Raw genomic sequence first — 26,886 nt, 5'->3', positions numbered from 1 at the left:
TTTTTCCCCCTTAAATACTTCTTTGAGCAAACATGGGTATTTAAAATCATTCCCTTAGCCCTACCCAGATTGGCTCAGTGGCCCCCTAGACTGAAGGGTCCCAGGTTTGATTTCTGGTCAAGGGCACATACCTCAGTTGCAGGCTCAATCTCCAGTCCTGGTTTGGGCACATGTGGGAGGCAACCAATCAATGTGTCTCTTTAACATTGATATTTCTCTTTGTCTTTCCTCTTCCCTTCCACTCTCTCTCAAAATCAATGGAAAAAATATCCTCGGGTGAAGATTAACAACAACAACAACTATTCCCTTATTCTTAGAGGTTTGTACAAAAGAACAAGTTTGTTGTTAATGATACTGAGAATGGTGTTTCTACCACCAAGTAAAAATGCTTAGGATAATAGTTGTTTACCATATCTCCCTACCCTCCCCCCTTTAACCTTCTAAGTAGAGTCTGAAGACCAGGCTACTGGCTTGGTATCAGATCAAAGCAAAAGTTTCCATCAGGAAGTTACTAATGTTATTCAAACATTCTCTCTCAGCCTTCACTGCTGAGGGAAGTGACTTACTGTTGACAGCTATCAGAGCTCCTCTCCATGCTTTATTGGAAACTCATTTGAAAAATTACCATATCATTAAACTCAAACGTCAAAAAAAAAAAGTTTCAAAAACCTCTGAAAGAACTTCTAAGACAGACATAAGATAATATTACTGCTATATATGCACTCTGCCTTTTAACATCCAGACACTGGTTAAAGGAGAAAGGGGCTTAGGGAAGGAAACGTTCCCTGGGGGAGTGCAGTGTCCCTGAAGAGAAGCTAATCCCTTATCTTAGTTCCTATCTCTTTTCCAAGTATGTGTGTGTGTGTGTGTGGGGGGGGCCGCAGACGTAGAATCACTTGGAAAGTTCTTGGTCTCTATAAGCAAAAGAGACTCACTCCCCAGATGGATGCCAGCCGGGTCCTGGATTTGCTGATTTGTCCAAGGTGCTCTCAAAGCCTGGGAAGTGTCTGGGAAAGGCTGCACAGTAAGTACTTCATGGTGGTATTCCAGGCACAGAAGGTCAAGGACAGTCCCCTCAAGTTGTTGGCTTTTGATACAGAAGGAAGGACAGAGGAGCCAGTTTTTGGAACAGCACCGACAGAGAAGGCAAAGAACCTACTCTCAGAGAAGCACAAGAACTAGGTGGAGCGAAAAATACAGTAAAATAGTAAAAGATGAACCTGGAAAGGTAGTTTGGAGCCAGATTATGTAAGGCCTTGCATGTCAGGGCGAGGCAGGTGTACTCAATTCAGTGAAAAATTGGAAACCATTGCAGGTTTTTAAGCCAAAAGGGATCTCATAAGTTTAGGAAAATCCATTTAACAGGAATGCATGGACTGGTTCAGGGAAGGGAAGGGTAAGAGATAGCATGCATGTGTGATGCTAAAGACTTAAAATTAAGCACCACTACATACCTATTTGAATGGCTAAAATTAGAAAATATATACTGATAATATAAAGTGCTGGTGAGAACTCAGAGCAATTGAAACTCCCATATGTTGTTGGCCGGTTTGGTCAAGTGGTTAGAGTCAACTATAGATGTGTCTCTCTCCCTTCTCTCTCTCTGTCTCTCTTCCCTCATCCCTCCCTCCATTCCACTCTCTCTGTAAAAAATAAAATAAAAATGCACCAGCTATTCTGGAAAACTATTTGGCAGTTTCTCATAAGGTTAAACATACACAGACCATATAATGCCAAAAATCCCAGTCATAGTTATCTACCCCAGAGAAAGGAAAATATATGTTAACATAAAAACCGATGCATGAATGTTTATAGAACTCTATTCATAATTGTCCCCAAATGGAAAACATCCCAAAAATTTTTGAGTGAGTGGATAAAGCATTACCCATAGAGCATTACTCAGCAATAAGAAAGAACAGGCATATTCTTTCTTCATGAGAAGGTGTCCAGTCTCAAAAGACTTCATGCAGAATGATTCCATTTACATACTATTCTCTCTTTCCCCCCCAAAATATAGTTTTATTGATTTCAGAGAGGAAGGGAGAGGGAGAGAGAGATAGAAGCATCAATGATGTGAGAGAATCATTGATCGGCTACCTCTGGCACACCTCATACTGGGGATCAAGCCCAAAACCCAGGTATATGCTCTGACTGGGAATGGAACTGTGACCTCCTAGATCATAGCCACATCAGCCAGGCCATGCTCTTCTAGAACCTTGCTATTATTCCTCCATCAAAAGGTCATTGTCCCTATCATTTGAATGTGTGACTGCCCTAGACCGAGAGAGTATGGTGCAAGCTACAATATGGGCTTCCTGAGGCTAAATCATGAAAACACAATGCACTTCCTCCTTGTTCTCTTAGAACGCTTGCTTTGGAACCCAGCCACTGAAGTATGAGCCATTCCAAGACAGCCATGGAGAGGCCTGTGTGAAGAGGCATGGAGGTCTCTGTCCACAGCCCTGGCTGGTCTTCCCACCGACATCCAGTTCCCCTCGCCAGCCATCTCAGCGAGCCATCTTGAAATTAGAGTCCAACTAGCCGACACTGTCTGGAGCAGAAAAGAGTGTGTCTGCCAAGCCCTGCCGAAGTCGGCTATTAGGAGCGAAGGAAATGAATAAGGAAATGGAGCTGTTGTTCTAATCTACTATTAGACTTGGGGTGGTGTGTCACTCAGCGATGGACAGCTCACGTAGTGCTTTTATTCACTTATCAACATTCAAATCAGAGTGCCTTCCTGGTGCGTGCTGGTCGGAAGAATTCCTGGGACGGGATGAGTCTTAGAGGGAAAGATACATGAAGTTACACATTGGGCATAGGACTGACTGGTGGGATGAGTGATATTTGCCAATCCTGTTAAAACCCAGAACTTTCCTTTTAACTGTTAAGACAGAATTCAGGAAAGTTGTGACCTGCTCAAGATCGTGCAAATATTTGGAACCAAAGCTAATGCTCTAAATCAGACCTTCTGACATGCAGTTTAGTATTCTTTTCACTTTGCTTGTCCTTCCCAATAACAGATTCCAGAGACCTGAATCACAGGACCTAGAAGAGCAAGTATATACCTGGGTGTTTCTACTCCTCACCCCACCCCCGATGCCTGTGACATACATCATTAGTTAAATACAGCACTCTCCTAAGGTCACTGATATGTAGACAGGCCATAGGTCCCAATTACAATTAGAGACCCTGATAGGGAAATGCAAGAAAGATGCTATCACTGATTTGCCATCAGGAGTGTCAGAGGCACACAGCAAAGGTGGACAGCTCAAAATATAAGCTATAAAATGATTTAATATAAAAATGCATTGTGCCTGAGCAAGATGGGAGGCTTTAGACATGGCTGCTCAGGATCAAGTTGTCTGGAAAAAAAACTCATTAACTTATTTCTTACCAGAATCTACCTAGGAATCCATTCCCATATCCTTGGGAACTCTGCCGTAGATCCTATTAGACAAGTTCCATTTAATATTTTAAAGTGTGTGTGTGTGTGTGGGGTGTGTGTTTGTAGTGGAAGAAAGCCTTTACTTTAGTTCTAATGTTGCATGTATATAATCTGGCCTCATCCCAAATACAATAGGGTTGGAATGCATACAATATAAACAATAGGACAGCACTGGAAAATTGTACATTTTGATAATTCTGTCTTTATAATGCACTTGATGTTGTCTGAGAGCAAAGTAGGCTAAAAAATTAGACCATTTCTGGTATACGATTTAAAAGCACAGTTTACAGACCTTTGGCCTCGTGGACTTTAGGGTGACTCATCTAATACAGGACCAAGAGCAGAACTTCTCTGAACTCATAGGAGAGCAAAACACTCTGCAGTAGCAACTGTAACTAAATAATGATTATTCTCCTCTTTCTAGGATTCTGAGTAGGGTATGGGGGTTAGGTATTGAAGGTTCTTTGAGTAAAATAAGTAGCCACATTCATTCATTCATTCATTCATTCATTCATTCATTCATTCATTCATTCATCTGTTCATTCACTGAGTAGCTAGTATGTGCAAAGTATTCTGTTAAAAACTACTGGGAGCAGAAGCCGGTTTGGCTCAGTGGTAGAGCGTTCGTCTGCGGACTGAAAGGTCCCAGGTTCCATTCCGGTCAAGGGCATGTACATTGGCTGCGGGCACATCCCCGGTGCGGGGTGTGCAAGAGGCGGCTGGTCGATGTTTCTCTCTCATCGACGTTTCTAACTCTCTCTCCCTCTCCCTCCTCTCTGTAAAAAATCAATAAAATATAAAAAAATAAAATCAAAATGTGAAGTTTGTCTTATAGGCTCTGGAACATCCCTGTCTGTTAAACAAACAAACAAACAAACAAAAACAAAAAACAAACAAACAAAAAAAAACTACTGGGAATACAAAGATGTAACAGGCAGGGGATTTGTCTTCATGGGTTCTCTAGTAGGAATGCCACCATCCTCTCTTAATAGAATAAGATTTGAGTCCTAGCCAGTATGGCTCAGTTGGTTGGAGCATCATCCCATAAGCCAAAAGATAACAGGCTTGATTCCCTGTCAGGGCACATACCCAGGTTATGGGTTCCATTCCCAGTAGGAGGCAACTAATCCATGTTTCTCTCTCACATTAATGTTTCCCTCACAGCAATTTTCTCTCTCCCTTTCTCTCACCCTTCTTCCTTTCTCTAAAAAAATGAATTAAAAAAATAAAGTAGGATTTGAGAACATGGGCCTAAGGACTTAGAAATCTAAATATCGCCCTGACTGGTTTGGCTCAGTGGATAGAGTGTCGGTCTGCAGACTGAGGGGTCCCAGGTTCGATTTCTGTTAAGGGCATGTACCTTGGTCGAGAGGGCACATCTCAGTTGGGGGTGTGCAGGAGGCAGCTGATCGATGTTTCTCTCTCATCAATGTTTCTAATTCTCTATCCCTCTCCGTTCCTCTCTGTAAAAAATCAACAAAATATTAAAAAAAAAGAGAAAGAAATCTAGATATCATCCAATGGCACCCAAACACGAGACCCTTGGGTTTCAGCGTTAGAAGCAGGATGTATCATCACAATTGTCTACACAAATTTGCAGTCTTTGAAAATATTAATAGCATGTCCTTCTTTCTCTCTCTCCCCTTTTTTCTTAAATTGATTACATTATCATCTGAAAAATAACTAATTGCTGGATCACTTAGATGCATCACTGCGCTCTTAGGAAATTATTCGTGGTAATGAAATTCTTTTCATTAGCTCCACTTTCAGATTTGTAGTAATGGCTTGTCCTTTAGCAAGTAAGTGTTCTTTTCAGAAAAAAATATTCAGCAGATGTGGCAAAACAAAAATGGAATATTCTTGGAAGTGGTCTCGTTTGGATAATAATTAAACTTTCCTTTTTTGTACTTGGACTTTATTCTTCTAGTAATTTTTCTGCCCATGTAAAATTTTCAAGAAGGTTAAATTCATCATTTTGTGTAATTTGTTCTCAAATCTTCAAAGATCAGTAAAATCTCTTCAGGTTTCTGTGCTTAGAAGCTATTGTTTTTGTATTTCCCCTAATCTTTTCTGGAATAAAATATCTCAGTACTTTCCTAATTCCAGCAACATGTTTTTCAACTGATAATCTTAACCCAATCACCTCTCCAAACCCTATAAAACCTGTTAAATGTCAGTACCCAGGAATAAGACAGAAAGAATGGTGTTGGACTTTGGAGTCAGTCCAACTTAGGGTCCACATAAAGCTCTGTCATTCCCTGTGAGACTCCAGATAAATTACTTAATCTCACTGAGCCTCAGTTTCCATATCTGTGAAGTGGGGATATGACACACATTGTTAAGATCATTATGAGAATTAAGTATGATTTGAAAAAGCAGAGAGCCTGGTACTTCATAAGCTCTCCTTAAATAACAATTTTCCTTTACTTCCTTCTGAAAAGGATAACAAGACTCAGAATTTAATCATGAAAACACTTAAAAAGTTACAGTTGCAAACCACACAGGTCGGAATCAACTTTCCTGACACTTTGATATGTGGAGGGTTTGGCATTTCTCCCCTTTCTTCGTAGTGGGAAAGGGCACCCCCACCTTAGGGGAAATGAAAATTGGAGCTAAAACCACCTCTAATGTCATCATCCTTCGCCCCACGAATCTTTCCACTTTTGTCATGGTCTGGCTTTTACACAAAACGGTCACATTTTCCTCACAGTCATTATCAGGGTGTGCTTATCATGGCATCGCCGCTTTTAAGGTACCGAGAGATTTTTCCCCTCACAGATGATCATGGGAAGCTGCTGAAGAAGAAGGAAGGAATGGCAGGCTGCGGAGGTGAGGATCACGATGATACTGTTGAAATCTTTCTCCGGCACAGACACTCCACAGAGCACTCCTCTGCAGTTTTCCTTGCCCAGGGCTATTTCTTTAAATTGTTTGACGTCAGAGGAGGAATGCTATAGCAACAGTCTGTCAAACTGAAATTAACTCAGAAGAAAGATGGGGGCGGGGGGTGGGGGGTGGGGGTAGGGGGGGGGGAAGGAAAACTGCTCCCGGGCGGATAACTGACTTCAGAGCAACTAAATTGGGTAGTTGCATTCGCTTTATGACATTTTCCACATCAAACGCCCAGAGGAATGAAAGGGAAAAAAAGTCGCTTGCGATGCCTAATGATCTTTAACTCCTGCAGAGAAGAGCGACTTGACCTACAGGGTTATCTGGAAAGGCCTTCATTAGCGACAGTCGTAAAGATACCTTCCCAAGTATTGATCATTTATTTAGAGGCAGGCTCTGTGCGAACATTATCTCACTTCCCATGTTAGCACCTTTCTGGGGCAGGTATCCTCCTCCCCATTTTCCGAAGACAGAAAAACAAGGCTCTGAGACGGCACAGTCGATGGTAGCGCTGGGATTGCGATGCAATTTTGTATCACACTCGGGGCTCCAGCTGACTTCTAACTTTAGCATATTATCATGGTCCACCTCAACGGGGCCTTGGGGGTCTCCCGAGCCGGCCCCCGCTCTCCTGCCCACGACCGAGCGCACGGAGAGGCTTCCTGCGGTGCCAGGAAGGAAACGGGCCCCAGCTCCCGGGCGCTCCTCAGGAGGACGCGCTGGCCGGCGGGCGTCCAGGCGCCACGCCGACCAGAAAACGAAACTGCCCGGGAATGAATGTTTTTCTTCTTCGGGCAGGAAACGAGACAGAAAATAGGAAGCAGAAGCTGCCCGCTCCCTGCGGCCCCCCCACCCCCACCCCCACCCCCACCCCCACCCCGGGCCGCGCTCGGGCGCGCTCCCTCCCTCCAGCCAGGGTCTGCGCGCGCCCGCCCGCGGCGCGCCCCCGCCGGCTCCGCGCGCCTCGTGCCTCGCGCCTCGCGCCTCGCGCCTGCGGCCACGTCCACGCCCCGGCCCGGCGCGGCGTCGCGGGAGTTGGCGGCGGCGACGGGAGGCGCGGGCCTGGGTGTGGCCGACGGATCGCGGCGGTGCTCGGCGGTGCTCTGCGCTCTGCTGGCCGGCTCGCCGCGCGTGGGGCTGCCGAGAACCCCGCGGACAACCCAGGCGGCGCCCGGCGGACGCGGGCCCGAGCTCCTCCAGGTATAGGCTCGTCGGGGCGCCCCGCGGGGGGATCGCGGGCTTCCCGCAGGGGGCGCGAGGCGCCGCGGGGCCGCTCCGACGGAACCCGGCCCCGTCGGCGGCGCCGCCGGGCGGGCTGGGTGGTGCCTCCCGACGCGGGGACCGGGGACTCCGGGCGGCGGACCCCGCGGGACGGGGACGGGGACGGGGACGGGGACGGGGCGGGCGCGTCTCGGTCGCGCTCTGCTCCCTCGCGGGGAGACCGGCCGCCCGGCCGCCGCCGTGGGCGCTTCCTGGGGAGCGAAGCGGGAGGACTTGTCCGTGTCCCCGGCCTCGGGGACCCTCGGTTCCTCTCCGCGCCCCGAGTCCGCCCGGGGCAGAGCGGGAGCTCGTCTTTACCTTGAAAATAGCGGTTTTTGGGAAATGCCCAGAAGGGTGACTGGGTGGAGGGCGCTGGGGAAGCTCAGGAAAGTTTTCTCCCGAGAAGCTAAAAAACAAACAAACAAACAAACAAAAAAAACCGAGCCCAACAGATTCGTGTTAAACTCACTTCGGAGATGATACGATGCCCCGCATTTTGGAGGCGGGTGGGGGGAAATGAATGGATGTCGCTCACTTTGTGAGTTCAGTGTTCGAAAACACGGTGACATGTTTCTTTTTACTCTCTCCACATCCTTTTTTTTTTTTTTCTGTGCGAAACGCAACTGATTAGCCGTGTGTGTTTTGATACTTACTGCTCTTCGCTCAGGGAAGATGATGGACTTTCCAAGAGCTTCGAAAACAGACTTTTATTTGTGTCTAGAAGCAGCGCGTTGTTAGTTTGCATCCTCTCTCTTCCCCTTTTTTCCTCCACTCCTTCGATGTCTCTCTTAGTGAAGAAGGCTTCGGATGCATCTGCCTGCCGTGGGCAAAACAGCTCCGCTGGTGGATGGGCGCCCTGCTGGGAAGTTTTCTTCAGGCATCTAATTGTTGATTAGATCGCTGTGCCATCAGCCCATTTTAGCCTTGTGCACTGGGATGGGGAGCTCTAAGTGCCTCTGGCGGAGTAGAGATAGAGCGCACACTGCTTATTTAAGATGAAAGAGAAGTCGTTCCTGCTCAGGAGGAAAACAAAGGTCTGTGTACACAAGATGGCATGCGCGGAGGGTCTGCCATGGCATAGTTTAAGACTCTTGAAGCGTGGGGCTTTCGGGTTATAAGAACCTCCCAAAGCTGTAGAGAATTGTTAGAAGAGTTTATTGGAGCCCAAACTGACTACATTTGGGGATGCAAGACGTCAAATGCTCCTGGAGAAGTACAGTTTTGCAGGGTTTTTTTTGGATTTTTTTTAAACACATCTGCAATTAAGGAAGGAACATAAGGAACATTGTATGAACTCATAGGAAAAGGCAAGGCAGGGAATCACTGGTCGATTAAAAACTTAAAAAAAAAAGCCTTTTCATCTCATGGCACACATAATTACTAAAATTCTGTAGCACACCATGTATATATAATTTTGGCCAATCTGACCTAAAAATATAATTTTGATCCATTCATTCATTCACAATGGACAGCTATTGTTATGTTGTTGGCTGTTGTCCTTTTTAATTTGACAATCTAAGAGGAAGAGGTCAGCTATTGCACATTTTAAAAAATGCGTGTGGCACACGCCCTTGGGCCTGCCTCAGCACACCGGTTGAAAATGCCTGGATTGCAGGGTAATTAACAAGGTTATATGCTCTCTCCAGGGGGTCTCAAAAAGGGACATTTCAAAGGTGTGTGTTAACCTAGATGCACAGAAAACAATGGACGGGTTTACGTAAGATAAAGATAACCTTTTACTAGGGCAGTTGTAGGCCTGAGGTGTAACTATCCAATATAACCTGCTCAGTTAGGGATTTCTGACCAGATCACTCCATGAGGTTACTTTTGGATAGATTTATTACAGTGCCCCCCGCCCTCCCCTTTTGTGGTCCACTGCTCTGAAAGTTTATCACATTTCAGTATTTGCTTAAAGTCCACTTTAAGATTTTTCCTTGTTGCATTTTGGTTTGTAGACAAATTTGAAACTGAAATATAAACTTTTATAAAATGTTTTCTTTTTTAATTGTGCCTTTTAAAAGTATTTTTATTGATTCCAGAGAGAGGAAGTGAGAGAGTGAGAGATAGAAACATCAATGAAGGGAGAGAATCACTGATCAGCTGCCTCCTCTATGCCCCTAATGGGGATTGAGCCCGCAACCTGGGCATGTGCCCTTGATGGGAATCGAACCCGGGACCCGTCAGTCCACAGGCCGGTGCTCTATCCACTGAGCCAAACCAGCTAGGGCCAAAAATGTTGTTTTCTGAGCATGGCTAGTTGTCTTGTGTGTACACATGTATAAAATTATAAAGTTGTTTAGTATGGCTTGTGATATATTTAGGTTTATCTGTTTATGAGCCATGAGCATTATTTAGGTTATTCTGAGTCATTTCTCAGAATAACTTACAGAATTGCTTCTTTCAGTGTCTCTCCAGCTTTGTTGAGATAAAATTGACATATAACATTGTTCAGATGTACAATGTGATGATTTGATACACATATATTGCAACATGATTGTGCAATAAGGTTAATGAAACACACCGATTACCTCACATAATTACTTTTGTGTGTGTGTGTGGCGGGGGAGGGGTTTATGAGGGCATTTAGGATTTCTCTTAGCAACTTTGAAGTGTGCAATGGAATATTGTTATCCATAGTCGCCATGCTGTTCATAAGCGTCCCAGGACTTACTCATCTTATAACTAGAAGTTTGTACCATTTGATTGACATCTCTCCAGAATGGTTTCTTTTAAATCATTGACACTTTAGTATGTCAGCACATATTTTTACACTTTAAAAATAGAGTCTGGGACATTTTGAAGATTGAGAATTGCAAGTAAGTGTTGTACATTTTTCTGCCCTTACCAGATACTGCCAGAGATGGTGTGATTTCTCTGATTTCTCTCAGGCATGTTGTTGAGGTACACTGTGTGGTTAGTTTCTTTACCTTGCTGGCTAGTTTAATCTGCATTTATTATGGGGACATCTGTTTATTGAACATCTGCTCTGGGTCAGGGGCAGTGTTATACATTATTCTATTTATATCTCACATTAGCTTGGCAAAGGAGGCATTATCCAGCTCTACAGTTAAGGAAACCGCCTCTGAGATGTGTGAGTGATCATGTAGTTGAGTAACTCAGTTGGGATTCAAGGTCAGACCTCTTTGTCTCTAAAGTCCATATTCTCTGTGCCACGTTGGCTTAGAGCCAGGGCATGAGGAATGATCCTCAATTACTAGCATACATTATTAGCACATTTGTAACTTTCCCAAAATATGTTAGAGATGTGGTCTGTTTTTCCAGTATGATTGTTATTGTTCGTTTGTGTTATTACACAGATCCTCACATCAGCCATTCTCTTCTCACCTGTCTATTCCTGATCAAATGTCTAGCTCAGAGTTCAAAACCTACCACTTGCTTTGGCAGAATATCTCCTATTGACAATAATAGGTAGTGACAGCTTAGTTGTCCTTCCAAAATAATAACCCCATTTTTAATGTGGGTTCTCTAAAGCCATAGATATTAACTAATTTGGAAGGTTACAAACAGGATGGTAACCTATTTTGAAATATGGTAACCTTTTGACATCCCTCAAATTAAACTAGAAGATATATATATATATATATTTTCCGTTTCCCCAAAAATAATATATATATAATTTTCAATTCTCATCCGAGAATAAGTTTTTCTTGATTTGTAGAGAGACAGGAATGTAGGAGAGAGAGAGAAAGAGAGGAAGAGAGATTGGTTGCCTCCTGTATGTGCCTTGACAGGGAATTGAACCCATAACCTAGACATGTGCCTTGATGGGGAATCGAACCTGCCACCTTTTTGGTATACCAGACAACGCTCCAACCAACTGAATCACTCAGCCAGGGCTAAACCAGAGGACATTTTGATAGCTATTCCCCCCTGTAATTATCCTGTCCCTCCTACAGCTTCAATTTCAGTTTCTGTGGAACATTTAATTATTATACAAACATTCTGTTATGTGTGCCATCCTATATAATAAAACCCTAATATGCAAATTGACTGAACGGTGGAATGACTGGTTCCTATGGCAAGCACTGACCACCAGGGGGCAGATGCTCAATGCTGGCGAGCTCAGCAGCGGTGGTGGGAGCTTCTTTTACCTCCTAGGCAGCACCAAGGACACCTTGAAGGATGTCCGACTGCCTGCAGGGAGCAGGTCTAAGCTGGCAGGCAGGCATCCTCTGAGGGGTCCTGGTCTGAGAGAGGGCACAGGTTGGGCTGAGGGACTCTGCTTCCCCACCCCCCTCGCCCCGGGAGTGCACGAATGTCATGCACTGGGCCTGTAGTATTAAATAAAATTCTCAATCCAGTATTCTGCCCCATCTCTACTAATGTAGAAAGCATAATTTTTTTGTAGAACAAAAACAAATATTTGGAGAGATAACCAGAAGTTAATTAGTTACCTACAGGAGGTGGATGGTGAGTAAGAACTGAGTAAAGGGGATAATGGAGGGATTGCTCTGATTATACCTTTTTGTATATTTTTGAGTTTAGGAAACTTGTTAATGTTTGTTTTTTTTAAAATATATTTTATTGATTTTTTACAGAGAGGAAGGGAGAGAGATAGAGAGCTAGAAACGTAGATGAGAGAGAAACATCGACCAGCTGCCTCCTGCACACCCCCTACAGGGGATGTGCCCGCAACCAAGGTACATGCCCTTGACTGGAATCGAACCCAGGACCTTTCAGTCCGCAGACCGACGCTCTACCACTGAGCCAAACCGGTTTCGGCTTGTTAATGTTTTATATGTCCAAAAATAAAATTAACGAGGTTGGGTGGAAAACCTCCAAAATTGAATACAAACAGCAATAACTGAAACAATTGTATTTCAATGAATAACATCAACTCTTCCATCAGCATATATTTGGCTCCCAAGTATGTTTTGAACATAGGACTTTGACTGTATACCTTTAATATAAAGATAAAAAGAACTGCCAGAAACATCTTGAATCCTGTATAGTAGGCTATTATTTATAGTGATAGAGATGAGACATTAGCCGTCCTGAAATAGATTTGTGTATATAGTAGGATTGGGCACCTGAGTAAATTTATCGATATTTGGGGATCTGGGGTTTTAACTATGGGAGAAAGGAAATAAAAAGTGAAACGGAAGAAGGCAATGAAGAACTCCTTGGTGTTGGATTGGAATTAGACTTATCAATATGAACTTGTGATTAAAATATACATACAATAGATCCATACGTTTATACAAATATATTTCCTCCTCCTGTCTAACAAAAGGGCCTAGAATCAATGACCTCCTAACAGCAGTGAGCACAACCAGTGCCCAGATCTAGATAGCTGCTTCCAAAGCTGGGGCAGGGGAAGGATAGGATGAGCCCAGAACACATAGTAAAGAAGTGTTCAAAAAACCTGATGGGGCGTGGGAAAAGAATGTAGGAACTAGCTTGAATGATCGACTCTGGGAAAATTTGAGCATCAAAACGAATTAAGGAGCCTTGACTGATTTGGCTCAGCAAATAGAATCCCAGGTTCAATTCTGATCAATGCATAAAGCTTGGTTGTGGGCACATTCCCAGTAGAGAGTGTGCAGGAGGCAGCTGATCAATGTTTGTCTTTCATCAATGTTTCTAATCCTCTTCCTCTTTGTAAAAAAATCAATAAAATATATTTTTTAAAAATGAATCAACAATAATAATGGATTATAAACTATTGACTAAAATAAGAGTTCACAAATCTATAATCTTACATAATAAAAGCCTAAGATGCTAAGTGTCCAGTCATCCAGTCATCCATTCAGGCCAGACACGCCCTGGAGCCCTCCTGAGGTCTCTCCCAGGCTGACCAACCTCGTGAGTCCTTCTCTAGCCCTGATCGTGCACTGGTGGGGTCCCTTGGCCTAGCCTGCACGCTCTTGCAGTCCGGAACCCTTCAGGTCAGAGAGCCGGTTTTAGCCCGACCCCACAGGCCAGGCTGAGGGTCCCCCACAGGTGCACAAATTCATGCACCAGGCTTCTAGTAAATAAGCAAAATAAGGAAAAGGGGAAAGATCTTCTAGATTAGGGGTGTCGAACTCAATCAGAGAAGGGGCCAAAATCTAAAATCCAGCCTAAATCGCGGGCCGAATGGTTTACTGAACAGTCATAAACTGACAATGTTAACCAGAAATGTGAATTTAAAATGAGTGGAACAATCTTTTCCTTAACAGTGCTGTTAACCAACTCACATGCTATCAAGGATTTGGCCCGCGGGCCTTGTGTTTGACACATGTGTTCTAGATAGATTGCCAATAAGACATGTATAAAAGCCTGGCCAGTGTAGCTCAGTGGTTTATCATCACTCTATAAACTAGGAGGTCACGGTTTGACTCCCCAGTCAGGGCACATGCCCAAGTCGCAGGCTTGATTTTCAGTAGGGAGTATGCAGGAGGCAGCCAATCAGTGATTCTCTCTCATCATTGATGTTTCTCTCTCTCTCTCTTCCTCTCAAATCAATAAAAACATATTTTTTAAAAGGGTAGAAGAAATGATAGAAGTCAACAGTTTGCAGTTATCATGGTAATAGTAATTCAGGCAAGTGCTAGTAATGGAGAAAGTTTGGTAAGGAAAATGATATTAATACAATTTTCAGTGATCTCTCTAGAAGTTAACAACCAAGGGAAAAAGAACTTCACAGTGAAGAAATCTGGCAGACTCTACTTCAACCAAGTGATCAAAGTTAATATCACTGGTAGTGGGATAAACATATTCTTCTTGATGTGTTTAAACTAGGGACACCATTACTCTTCTGTAGTGTTTCTAAAATGCATAACCAAAATCTAATCACGAGGAAACAACTGAGGAATCTTAATTGAAGATTGTTCTACAAAGTAACTGGTTGTAGTCTTCCAGTATGTTAATGTCCTGAGAGACAAAGAAAGGCAAAAGGAATTATTGCAGATTAAAGGAAGTTCATGATACCTGGCAGTGAAATGCAGTGCATAATCCTGGGCTGAATCTTGGATTGAAAATTCAATTGTAGGTAGGTAGGTTGGAAGGAAAGGGAAGGGAAGGGGAGAGGAAGAAGAGGGAGGAAGTTGGAGGGAGGGAGGATCCAGTTGCTCAAGATCATTATAAAATTTGAATATGTACTGCATATTAAATTATGGTGGTATATCAATGTTAAGCATCCTGAATTTGATTGTACTGGGATTATGTAAGAGAATATCCTTGTTCTTAGAAGATACGCAGTAGCCCTGGCTGGTTTGGCTGTTTTTGCTCAGTGGTTAGAATTCCTCTCAATTCCCGTTTCACCCACCGGATATCTATTCTTCCATTGCAAGTATTATGGGCTCTAACTTAAAAATTATTCCGTCATCTCTAATGCCACTACTTTTGTGTCAAAACACCCTCCTTCTGGGCCTGAACTGTTGCGGCAGCTAACTGGTCTTTCCACTTCCAATCCCCGTCCCCCAGCAGCCAGCATGAACTTTTAAAAAATGTCAGACGAGTCAGATGTTTCTCAGTCATCTGAACCCATTCTGGTTAGATAAAATCTGAAGTTTTCCCTATGGTTAGGAGGCCTCCTCGATCACATGGTTGGGTTCCTCCCGCTGGTCTCCCTAATCTCTTCTGCTCTGCTCACTTCCCTCCAGCCTCTCTGTCCTCTCTGCTGTTGACTGAGCAGCACGCCAGCCTGGTTTCTGCCGCTCGGCCTTTGCATTTACTGTTTCTTCCGGCCGGCTGTCCACCCCATTCAGGGCATAACTCATTCAGTCATTTCATTCAAGTCTTTATTTGGATTAATTTATTTAAAAATAGCCTTTCTCGTCACCCTCTAATTCCTTGCAGTATTTCCCCCTGTGTAGTATTTATCTATACTTGAAATTGTTACTTATTTCTGTGCTTTATTATCTGTCTCCTAGACGGATATACTCGTAGGATAAGGCTCCATGACAATGGGAATTTTTGCTTGTTTTGATGACTTTTGAATCCCTAGAGCCTGGAATGGGCCCGGCCTGTGTTTGGAACTCAGATATTTAAATAAATGAATAAGTATATAAATTAATGCTCGCTGATTTTTAAAAAAATTTATTTTATTTTTGCTGTGTTTTACCTAATCCTATTTTTAAGTGACACTGTCTCAGAGAATCTTATAAGGTTAGTGCTGTTTCAAGTTTTCTGGTGACACTGCTACAGCTTCTCTGGAAGCTAGCAAGTTACCAACTTTGTTTTCTATGGCTACAACTTTCTTTTGTCTGCCCTCTGGATGAATAGACTAGGTTGGTAGGAAGAAACAAAAATGGGAGAACCTTGCCCTGTTGGGTGTGGCTCAGCAGTTAGAGTGTAGGCCCGAGCACCAAAGGGTCTCAAGTTCAATTCCCAGTCAAGGGCACATACCTGGGCTGCACGTTCGATCTCTGGTCTCACATCACATCGATATTTCTCTCTCTCTCTCTCTCTCTCTCTCTCTCTCTCTCTCTCTCTCTCTCTCTAAAGAATAATAGTAGTAGTAATTGTTATTATTATGATGTCTGCTTAAAAAGAATTCTTTCCATTAAAATACTTTAAATATTTTTCCATATTTAATTCAAAGGCACCTTTTTCTCAACTGTAATAAGAATTTCGGTTAACCTTTGTTGACCTTTCTACATGTCAGTTAACATACACCAGTGGAGAAGCCAGCGTTCAAACCCTAACAGTGGGGTACTAGGGGAAACACTCTTCATTTTATTTACGTTTTACGTATTTTTATTGCTGGCAGAGAGGAAGGGAGAAGGAGATAGAAGTAGCAATGATGAGAGAAAAATAGATTGGCTGCCTCCTCCACGCCCCCCTATTGGGGATCCAGCACACAACCTGGGCTGGTGCTGTAATGGCCCTACTGGCTGATGTGGCTCAGTGGTTGAGCGTTGACCTATGAACCGGGAGGTCATGGTTTGATTCCTGGTCAGGGCACATGCCGGCGTTGGGGGCTTGATCCCCAGTGGGGGATATGCAGAAAGCAGCCAATCAATGATTCTCTCTCATCATTGATGTTTCTATTTCTCTCTCCCTCTCCCTTCCTCTCTGAAATCAACAAAAATATGTTCGTTTGTTTTTTTTAAAAAAAGTATGACATGATTTCAATACTAATGTGCTAGTGACCTAAAATAATTAAAAAATTTCTCTTAATGTCCCATTATTTATTTATTATTTATTTACTTATTAAATTTATTGGGGTGACATTGGTCAACATGATCATATATGTTTCAGGTGTGGGTTTCCATGTTACAAGAAAAGGTGTGGGTCTCTATTGCACCATGTGCCCACTACCCAAAGTCATATCTTTTGTCACCGTATATTAGAACCCCAACAGGAGTATACAGCTTAAATTCCCCCCTCCCCAATGTTGGTGTAGCAGTTATTACCAAGGAAACTCAGAATATATTTTGCTGGGTAAGGGCAAACCCCTCCCACCAGGATGCTTATCTGCTTACAGTTGGAGCCCCAAAAGGGAGCATTTGTTCAGAGGGCATTATTAATGTTGGCATCTTTGCAAGTACTTAAAGCTCTAACATTCTCTCTCTCTCTCTCTCTCTCTCTCTCTCTCTCTCTCTCTCTCTCTTTTTTAAATATATATTTTTATTGATTTTTTTACAGAGAGGGATAGTGAGTTAAAAACATCAATGAGAGAGAAACATTGATCAGCTGCCTCCTGCACACAACCCCCCCCTCCCCCAACCAAGGTACATGCCCTTGACAGGAATCGAACCCGGGCCCCCCCAGTCTGCAGGCCGATGCTCTATCCATGAGCCAAAAACAGTTAGGGCAACATTCTCTTTTTAATAGCCACATAATATTTCCTATCCACTCTTCTGTTGATTTATATTTGTAACCAGAGGCCTGGTACACAAGATCGTGGGGGTCCCTCAGCCCGGCCTGCGCGCCCTCAGGGAATGTCCGCCTGATGGTTTAAGGTGGCAGTTGGACATCCCTAGCACTGCCCTGGAGGCAGGAGAGGCTCCGGCCACCGGCCACCGGTGCTGCGCTCGCCAGCTGGGAGCCTGGCTCAGGGCTTCTGGTGAGCGGTGCTCCCCCTGTGGGAGCGCACTGACCACCAGGGGGCAGCTCCTGCATTGAGCGTCTGCCCCCAGGTGGTCAGTGGGCATCATAGCAACCTATCGTTACTCCATTTGGCCAATTTGTTTGTTAGCCTTTTATTATGTAGGACTTTTTTTTGTGATATAAGCATTTGGCAATATCTATCCTTAAGCATTCATTCTTATATATTCAAAAGTACCTTGTTTTAAAAGCCTCGCTATTTCTTCTTCATCTTACTTGTAATAAATTTTAGCCTTAGAGAACTAGATGGGCTCTGAACCATCAAGTGAGAACACTAGCTTGGGAGAGACAGAGGTGAGAGCAGTGGTCCCGGTGCTCAGAGAGCTCATGGTCTCTGGCCTCTTCCAGAGGGATGTTGTGGTAACATTTAGCAATGGCTTGACTCCATTTCCGCCCCCCCCCCCCCTTCAATGTGTATGAGTTCTCCACCTAAGCACCTTTACCCAGGAATTGTTTTAAGTACAAAAACTGGGTTTTAACTGTGTGGCCATGTGAAATTAAGGCCCAGGAATGCAGCTTAGGCTGAATGAGGCGTCGTCGTCTGGTTAGCGTGTGACATATCCTGGTACATTTTATCCGTGATAGTTAATAAGGTTTGTAGTGACCAGCTGTTAAGAGGGAATAGTTAAAAATATTTCTTTTTACTTTCTAGACTTCTGTAAATGAAATGATCTATCTAAATGGGAAATGGTAGACAGCTGATTACTTAGGGAAACTGAAATTTGTCAAGAGCTCGTCAGGAGGTGCAGCCCTTATGAAACAAACGGCCTCTAGGGAAGGTGTTGGCCGTGGGGAGGGGAAGTGTCAGCTCCGGGAAATGTTGTCTCCTGTCCTGCAGTGTAAAAAACAAAAGCAGTTGGCACTTAATGACTTTTAAACTCAGATGTTAGTCTTCATGGTTATGTATTAACCTTTATCAATGGGGATTAAAATTTATTAGCAAGGGATTTTATTTTGTTTATTAATTGTTAATGTGCCATCACAGAGACTTTTGAGGGAGAAAAAACAAACTTTAAAACACACACAGAGCCTCCTCCATGTCTTAAGATATAAAGGTGAGGAGAAACGTGGCGTGTAAATCTCACCCGTGGGTATGTGCTAACTACTCTTCCCGTGAGGGAATGTCTTTGTGAAGTAGTTAGAGGTGATAATGAGAGTATGAGGCATAAGGAGTAACCTGTGTTCCCTTTTTGAGGCTGCTGGCATATGTGATGCTAAAGTGTGGCATGATGCAAACATCAGGAGAATCAGAGCAGTAGACTAAAACTAAATGTGACTAGATGAATTCACTGTACCAGGTCCCCTTGACTGATGGGTTTTGAGAGCCTTGGTGGTGAGGGGTAGGGAGTTGGGGATGGAGTGGCATCCCAGATAGCTCGCCTGAGGTACTACTCATTAGCCGTTGGTCTAAACCCCTGACAGCAACTGTATGGTATTTGGGCAAATAAAGTGTGATGCTGAAGGAGCATTGGCGGATGTCTGTTCATCTCAGACCAGTGTCGTACTCTTTTTAATTAATAAAACCTCCAAGGTATTATCTTGTCCCTAGGTGTTATGGCTTTCTGTTAGAGAGAATGAAATCTGTACTGGGAGAAAGACACTAATTAATACTAGAGTGCTAATTACCAGCAACTTGTTATTGGTAATAAGGGGGGGGGGAGAGGGAGTAAATGAAGGAGGAAGGGAGGAAGGGAAGGAAGGAGGGAGGAAAGGAGAGAGGGAGTGAGGAAGGGAGAGAGACAGAGAGAGAGGTATTGAGAAAGGAAGAGGAGGAGGAGGAGGTGGAGGAGGAGGAGGAGGAGGAGGGGGAGGAGGAGGAGGAGGGGGAGGAGGAAGAAGGAAGAAGAGGAGGAGGAGGAAAGAGGAGGAGGAGAAGAGGAAGAGGAAGAGAAAGAGGAAGAAGAAGAAGAAAAGAGAGAGGAGGGAGAAAAACAGAAGAAACATCAGTGTGTGATTGACCATTAACCAGTTGCCTTCTGCAGGTGCCCCCACCATGGATCCCCTGCAACTTAGGGGAATGTGCCCTGACCAGGGATGGAACCTGAAACCTTTCAGTGTATGGATGATGCTCCAACCGACTGAGCCACATAGGCCCGGGCTGTTATCGGTGACTTTAAATATTTCACTTTTGTTAAAGCTGTGAACACCTGGGACTGTAGCTACCTTTCCATGAATATATTAATTGCACAAGTCACATTTTGTCCAGTGAGGCCAAGTCACCAAGTAAACTAGACCATGATGCCTGTTAGGCTCTCATAGACATTTGCTAGATGGAATTCTCACCCATGGTTGTCATATTTTCATTCTTTAGCAGTGAGATTCATTTAAAAAAATTATATAACAGAGTAATATGTAACCAAGTCTGATAAATTTAAGGATTTTTTTCTGGTTAAACAAAAACAAATTATGTGACTTTAAAGCAATACAAAACTGTGTGACTTAGTGATACAAGATGAACCTTATGTGGTCCTATAAAAAAAAAATCCAATAGGTGATAATACTTGAGTAGTCATATGAGAAAAGATAGACTGTCAAGGTTATGGCTTGTAACTTACATAATCATGATTTATTTTCCTAATGTTTAGTTCACAAAGTCTTAGAAATCCTAAAACTAGAGGTGTCTTGACTTAGAGAAGGTAGTTTTATGGCAAAATAAAAGGTAAATAAATTCACTGTCAACTATGCTGTTTGACATAGCTGAGAGTGAATTGATAGAACTTGTTACTTTGAGGTAGTACAGCTAAAAATATAAGCATACTAAAATGGTTTCAGCAGATACACCAACAGTGGTTTCAAAATGTATTGCATAAAGTTTTAGGGAAACCTTCAGTATATTGAGTTCAGCTACGTTCTCATGAAACATTTGGTTTTTGACGACATAAACCTTTAGCATGTGCTCATTGTTGCACTTGCATCTTGGTGTAATGATTATTACTCAGCTGCTTTTCTGAGTGGAGTGGGTCTATTCCTGTGCCTGTTGTGGGTAGGTGTTAAATACATGTTTGTTGAATGGAAGAGTGGGTCACATGATGACCTGGACTGACGGTAGGTCAGGATAGTGCTCATTTTTTTTTTTTTTGTACTTTAGGCCTATAGATAAAAATAACAGGAATAATGCAGGAAAAAACCCTAGATAAAAGCTAGATCTTTTCATTTAAAGCACATGTGTCAAACACGAGGCCCGCGGGCCAAATCCGTCCCGCCAGGCCTTGCAATGTGGCCCGCACCGCGCTGTCATCACTGCACTCCGCTGCGTTTCCATCACAATGACAGTTTATGACTGTTCAGTAAACCATTCGGCCCGCGATTTAGGCTGGATTTTAGATTTTGGCCCCTTCTCTGATTGAGTTCGATACCCCTAATTTAAAGCTTCCATGTAGCCCAGCTGCTGTGGCTCAGTGGTTGAGTGTTGACCTATGAACCAGGAGGTCACAGTTTCAATTCCCAGTCAGGGCACATGCCCGGTTTGTGGGCACATCTCCAGTAGGGGGCATGTAGGAGGCAGCCAGTCAATGACTCTCTAATATCATTGATGTTCCTGTTGCTCTGTCTCTTTCCCTGCTTCTCTCTCTAAAAATATAATAAATAAAAACCTATTTTTTTAAAAAGCTTATGTGATTTGAATTCATTTGGTGCCACAGCCTAACCTGATCTCATAGGACAATTGCTAGTTGATCTCCCCACCTCCCCCCCCCTCAACCCCATTATGAATGTGTTCACATTTTGCTGCAGGAGCACTCCTTCCTGATTATGTGACACCCTTCCCCAGGTCTCTTCGGGGTATAATGTGATATATAATGAATGCACTTTTAAAAAAAAATCTAGAAACTTCCAAATTCTGAAACGCATCTGGCCCCAGGGCATAGGGGAATGTGTTGTGAACCTGTGAGAGTGTGTGCTCACACATCTGCCTTTCCTCTTAGACTGCCAAGTGCTGGAGAGCGGGGACTGTGTCTTATTCAAGCTTAGTCCCGATTCTTGGCGCGTGATAGAAATTCAGTCATCAGCCGGGACCGATTTGACTCAGTGGATAGAGCGTTGGCCTGCGGACTGAAGGGTCCCAGTTTCGATTCCGGTCAGGGGCATGCACCTTGGTTGCGGGCACATCTCCAGTAGGGAGTGTGCAAGAGGCAGCTGATCGGTGATTCTCTCTCATCGATGTTTCTAACTCTCTATCCCTCTCTCTTCCTCTCTTTGAAAAATCAATAAAATATATTAAAAAGAAAGAAAGAAAGAAAGAAAGAAAGAAAGAAAGAAAGAAAGAAAGAAAGGAAGAAAGAAAAGAAATTCAGACATCATTTGGTGAAAGAACGAACTCTGCCAGAAAATACCAGTCAGGTAAAGGGAAACAAGCCTGACCCTGAGAGCAGCCCTTGTTTCCTGAAACACGGACAGCACAAGTTGCCTTCGGTTTACAAGACGTTGAATTGGTTTATTTCTGGGGCACTTAAAAATACTCGGAGTAGCCGAAGCCGGTTTGTCTCAGTGGATAGAGCATTGGACTTGCAGGCCAAAGGGTCTCGGATTTGATTCTGGTCAAGAGCACATACCTCGGTTGCAGGCGCCTCCCCAGCCCAGACCCTGGTTGGGGCATTTCTTTCACATCAATATTTTTCTGTCTCTGTTTCTCTCTCTAAAAATCAATGGAAAAATACTCTTGCATGGGGATTAAAAAAAAAAAAAGATCTAACACCCTACACAAGAAAAAAAAAAATTCAATGTAATGAGAAATTCGGTAGCAAAATAAACAACCAAAACTTAATGCCTATGCTATGTTAACCGGGGAGTTCCCTTTTTAATGACGCAACCTGTAACGGGCGCGTACTCTTTTACTAGGACGTGTCAGTACGTCACGCCCGGAGGGCGTAATTTCATATTATTTTTTTAAATTTATATTTAATGAAAATAAATGAAATATATATATATTTTTTCGTTTATTTATATATATAAAGCACAAAAAAGAAAAATTACAAAAAAATAGAAAAAATGGACACGTCGAATAAAAAATTATAAATTTTACAAACAATGATAAAGATTACAAAAAATAGCTGAAACCGGTTTGGCTCAGTGGTAGAATGTCGGTCTGCAGACTGAAAGGTCCCAGGTTTGATTCTGGTCAAGGGCATGTACCTTGGTTGCAGGCACATCCCCAGTGGGGGGTGTGCAAGAGGCAGCTGATAGATGTTTCTCTCTCATCTCATCGATATTTCTAACTCTCTATCCCTCCCCTTTCCTTCCTCTCTGTAAAAAATTAATAAAATATTTTAAAAAAAGATTACAAAAATTATATACCGTCCCTCTCGGGGCGCAACATATATTTTAAGGACGTATTCATACGTCCTACCCGTTCCCGATATTGTTTACGTTTGATGTATTTATAGGTCCCGCTCGGTTAACAGGTTAAGCATCTTTAACTTATATTTTTCACTTTCATCCATTCACCCATGCCGCTGTAAGTTTTTGCTGACTTCTTGAGACAGAAAGCCACATGGGAATATCGGTATACAGAATACTTGGGATGAGTAGGCAAGAGTGGATTTAAATTCCTTTTCAAATATCTTACCTAATTCATTATGGGGTTAGGGTCTTTTGAATTTTAGGAAGTGTAGAAATTATATTTTCATTTTATATGCTTTCATGATCAGAATGAAAATTATTAGTAGCTAAGCTACTTGTATTTCTCTGTCTCGTATGATTAAAATAGCTGTTCACTAACACAGCAGTATAATTGTACAAGCTACATAATGCCTTGCTTTATTAAAAATTCTGTGGACATTTGAAGAAGTGGAGGGAGAAGGCAGTTTGAATTATGCAACTGTATTTCCCATTTTGTTTAATAAATTGGCTTGGACACAGTGGCTCATTGGTGTTTTTGATATTTGTAACTGGCACAGCTGCCTTTTAAAATATAACCGATATGCTGCTTTCTACTCCACTTACATGCTCTCACTATATGATAGTTACCTAAACTGTGTTAAAGGAATCAAACATTTAAGTAAAAAAAAGAACTTAGTCAAGAAGTTACGGTAATTCAAAGAGCATTTTAAACTAGCAGTTACTAGTTTCTGTTACATTATTAGTTTTAAATTGTTTAACTCAGCAATTTCAATACCACTTCAGAGTTGAAGTGAATGAAGGATGGATACTGGGGGAAAAATTCTTACTGGAATTTGGGTGCTAATCATGCCCTGAGCAGATAGAGTCTGAGTCTTGTGCTCAGAGAAGCAGAGAAAGTTATTCTGTACAAAGAGGAAAAAACAAAGATCTGAAGAGAAAGGCAGGACAGTTAGAAAGTGAATACTACTAGTTTTTTAGCCTCTCTTCCTGAGGTGGCAAGAGTCATGCATTTTGGTTCTGTGATTCATCCTAAATCTTTAGAACAAAGTTCCCTTTATTTCTTAAGCGATTTCAGGTTAGCTTATTTCCTGAAGAAGAAAGTGTCATAGGTGGTAGTGATACAGCAGAGAACAAAGCAAACGAAGTCTCTGCATTAAGGAGCTTATAGTATTCTGTTAGAAGGAAGCAGACAACAAATAAGCAGATACATGATAATGGTGTTGAGTCTTTGGTAACCTGATTGAGAGAGAGTGAGGGGGCTAGGTGGGTGCATAAGTGCTAACAGGGAAGGCCCCCCGAGAGGAAACATGGAAGCAGAAGTAAAGGACCTGGGACTGGGGGAGGGGGAGCGTCAGAGCATTTCCGGCAGAGGGAAGAGCCAGTGTCAGGACACCGAGGCCAGAGGTGCTTAGCGTGTTCCAGGAGCATCAAGAAAGCTTTTGAGTGGCCGAATCAGAGCGAGAGAAAGTGATGGATAAGGTCAGAGGGGGGTGTGTAAGAGTTGAGTAGGACTCTAATTCAAAATAATGAGTAAGTCTCTCTTCTGAGTGTAGTGGAAAACTGTGGCAGGATTTGAAGCAGAAGAATGACTTGTGCTTTGAAAGGATCACTAGTTGCTAAATGTAGAATAGGTTGGAGAGTGGTTGAAAGCAGTAGAAAGGAGACCAGGTGAGAGAGGATGATGGCGTGGACAGGTGCTCCAAGTGGACATAACCAGGGTTTGTCAAATCCTGGATACTTTTTTGAAGGACTGACTGGCATGCTTTGCTGATGGTTTACGTGTAGGGTGTGAGGGAACAGATGTTAAGGATGACTCCCAGGTCTTTGGCTTGAACAATTGCAAGAATGGGATTACCACCTACTGAGATAGGGGAGACTTGAGGGTAGGGTGGGTTAGTTTTGAAGTAGTAAATTGGAGGTGTCTATGAGACATCTAAGTGGGTATGTCAGTTTGTGCCCCATTGTGAAGTGTTTCTCACGAGACTCCGTTCTATTAATAGTACTAATTCTCTATAATTTAGTGTGGAAAACTACAACTCAAGATTTCGCTTCCATCCTCTAATCACGTTCCACCATAATACCCTTTATAAATAATCTCGATCTATATTTACTAAAGCAGTTTTACACTCTGGTAATAATTGACTATCTTGTTGGTGTTTCAGAAGGAATAAAAAGAAGCCAAATGTCAATGTTTTTGAAGTACATTAACATGTAAATGGAGAACTGAATTCGTCTCTCTCTATTTTTTTTCTAGTTGCTTTGTGTTGTTAATTTTGAAGTAAAAAATTTTAAAAAATGAGTGAACTGGAACAGTTGAGGCAGGAAGCCGAACAACTACGGAATCAGATCCAGGTAAGAGCAATCGTTTTCATTTTCTCAAAAACATTTTTAACATTTTTATCTCATACCAGAAATGAACCAGATTTGTTCATTAGGTGATCAGTCTAGAGATGTTAAATAATTTATGAGACTAGAAATGGTCAATTTTTAAAAAATATATATTTTATTGAGTTTTTACAGAGAGGAAGAGACAGGGATAGAAAGCCAGAAACATCGATGTGAAAGAAACATCAACCAGCTGCCTCTTGCACACCCCCTACTGGGGATGTGCCCGCAACCAAGGTACATGCCTTTGACCAGAATCGAACCTGGGACCTTTCAGTCCGCAGGCCGATGCTCTATCCACTGAGCAAAACCAGTTTCGGCCAGTTTATTTTTATCATATCTCTAGAGAACTCTCCAAAAATCATTCCTAACAAATACATATGTTGGACTAATGGCCTCTGTGTCCCAAAGAAGTGAATATCATATATGTAATCCCTCCTGAAAGACAAGCACAATTCTCTTCTTAGTCATAAACCTGGAGTCATAGTTTGATCTTTTTTTTTTTTTGGTGCAATATGATGAGGCAGATTATCACATTGTAATATACTAAAAATGATTCATCTGTAAAACATTACATTGCAGAAAACATTAAAAATTATTAATGGGCCCTAGCTGGTTTGGCTCAGTGGGTAGAGCGTTGGCCTGTGGACTCAAGGGTCTGGGTTCGATTCCGGACAAGGGCGTGTACCTTGTTTGTGGGCATATCCCCAGTTGGGGGTGTGCAGGAGGCAGCTGATCAATGTTTCTCTCTCATTGATGTTTCTAACTCTCCCTCTCCCTTCCCCTCTGTGAAAAATCAATAAAATATATTTTTTAAAATTATTAGTGGCATAATAAAGACGTGTCATCTTTTACTCTTGGAAATCAACTCAAAACCCAAAGAGCATAAGAAACAAATACAAGCTCCATCTTGAACACAATTGAAGGATACATTTTGTTGAAAAATGTCATAGGCTTTTATGGTGATTGCAGTGAATCTGTAGATTGCTTTGGGTAATATGGACATTTAAATAATATTAGGTCTTCTAACCCATGAGCATAAAATATCTTTTCATTTAATTGCATCTTCACTTATCAATATTTTATATTTTTTAGTGTTTTATCTTTTACCTCCTTGTTTAAATTTATTCCTAGCTTTTTAATTTTTTGATGCAATTGTAAATGGGATTGTTTTCTTAATTTCTATTTTTGATAGTTCTTTATTAGTATATAGATATACAACAAATTTCTGTATATTGATTTTGAATTCTACAGCTTTATTGAATCCATTTATTCTAAGTTTTTTTTTGTTTTTTGTTTTTTGTGTGTGTGTTATGTGTGAGTCTTTAGGACTTTCTATATATCATACTGTGTCATCTACAAATAGTGACTTTTTTGCTTCCTCCCTTCCCCCACCCCACATTTATTTTAGATAGAAAGGGAGAGGGAGAGAGAGATAGAGACATCAATGAGGAAAGAGAATAATTAATCAGTTGCCTCCTGCAGGCTCCCAACTGTGGATCAAACCTGCAACC

The 26,886-nt window shown here is 42.5% G+C and overlaps 1 protein-coding gene across 1 annotated transcript in view; it reads left to right on the top strand.

The window, feature by feature from the left end:
• Positions 1-7,322: 7,322 nt before the first annotated feature.
• GNB4 (G protein subunit beta 4) overlaps positions 7,323-26,886 on the top strand; it is a 37,478-nt gene continuing 17,914 nt past the window's right edge. Inside the window, exons 1-2 of the mRNA XM_036447342.2 lie at positions 7,323-7,534; positions 25,242-25,339. Coding sequence (XP_036303235.1) covers positions 25,283-25,339 — 57 coding nt within the window. The 5' untranslated portion in view covers positions 7,323-7,534; positions 25,242-25,282. The remainder of the gene's footprint in view (positions 7,535-25,241; positions 25,340-26,886) is intronic.

Source organism: Pipistrellus kuhlii, unplaced genomic scaffold, assembly GCF_014108245.1.
Source record: "Pipistrellus kuhlii isolate mPipKuh1 unplaced genomic scaffold, mPipKuh1.p scaffold_m20_p_2, whole genome shotgun sequence".
Taxonomy (NCBI): domain Eukaryota; kingdom Metazoa; phylum Chordata; class Mammalia; order Chiroptera; family Vespertilionidae; genus Pipistrellus; species Pipistrellus kuhlii.
The sequence above is the reverse complement of the archived record's forward strand: the minus strand, read 5'-3'. Positions and strand labels throughout refer to the sequence as shown.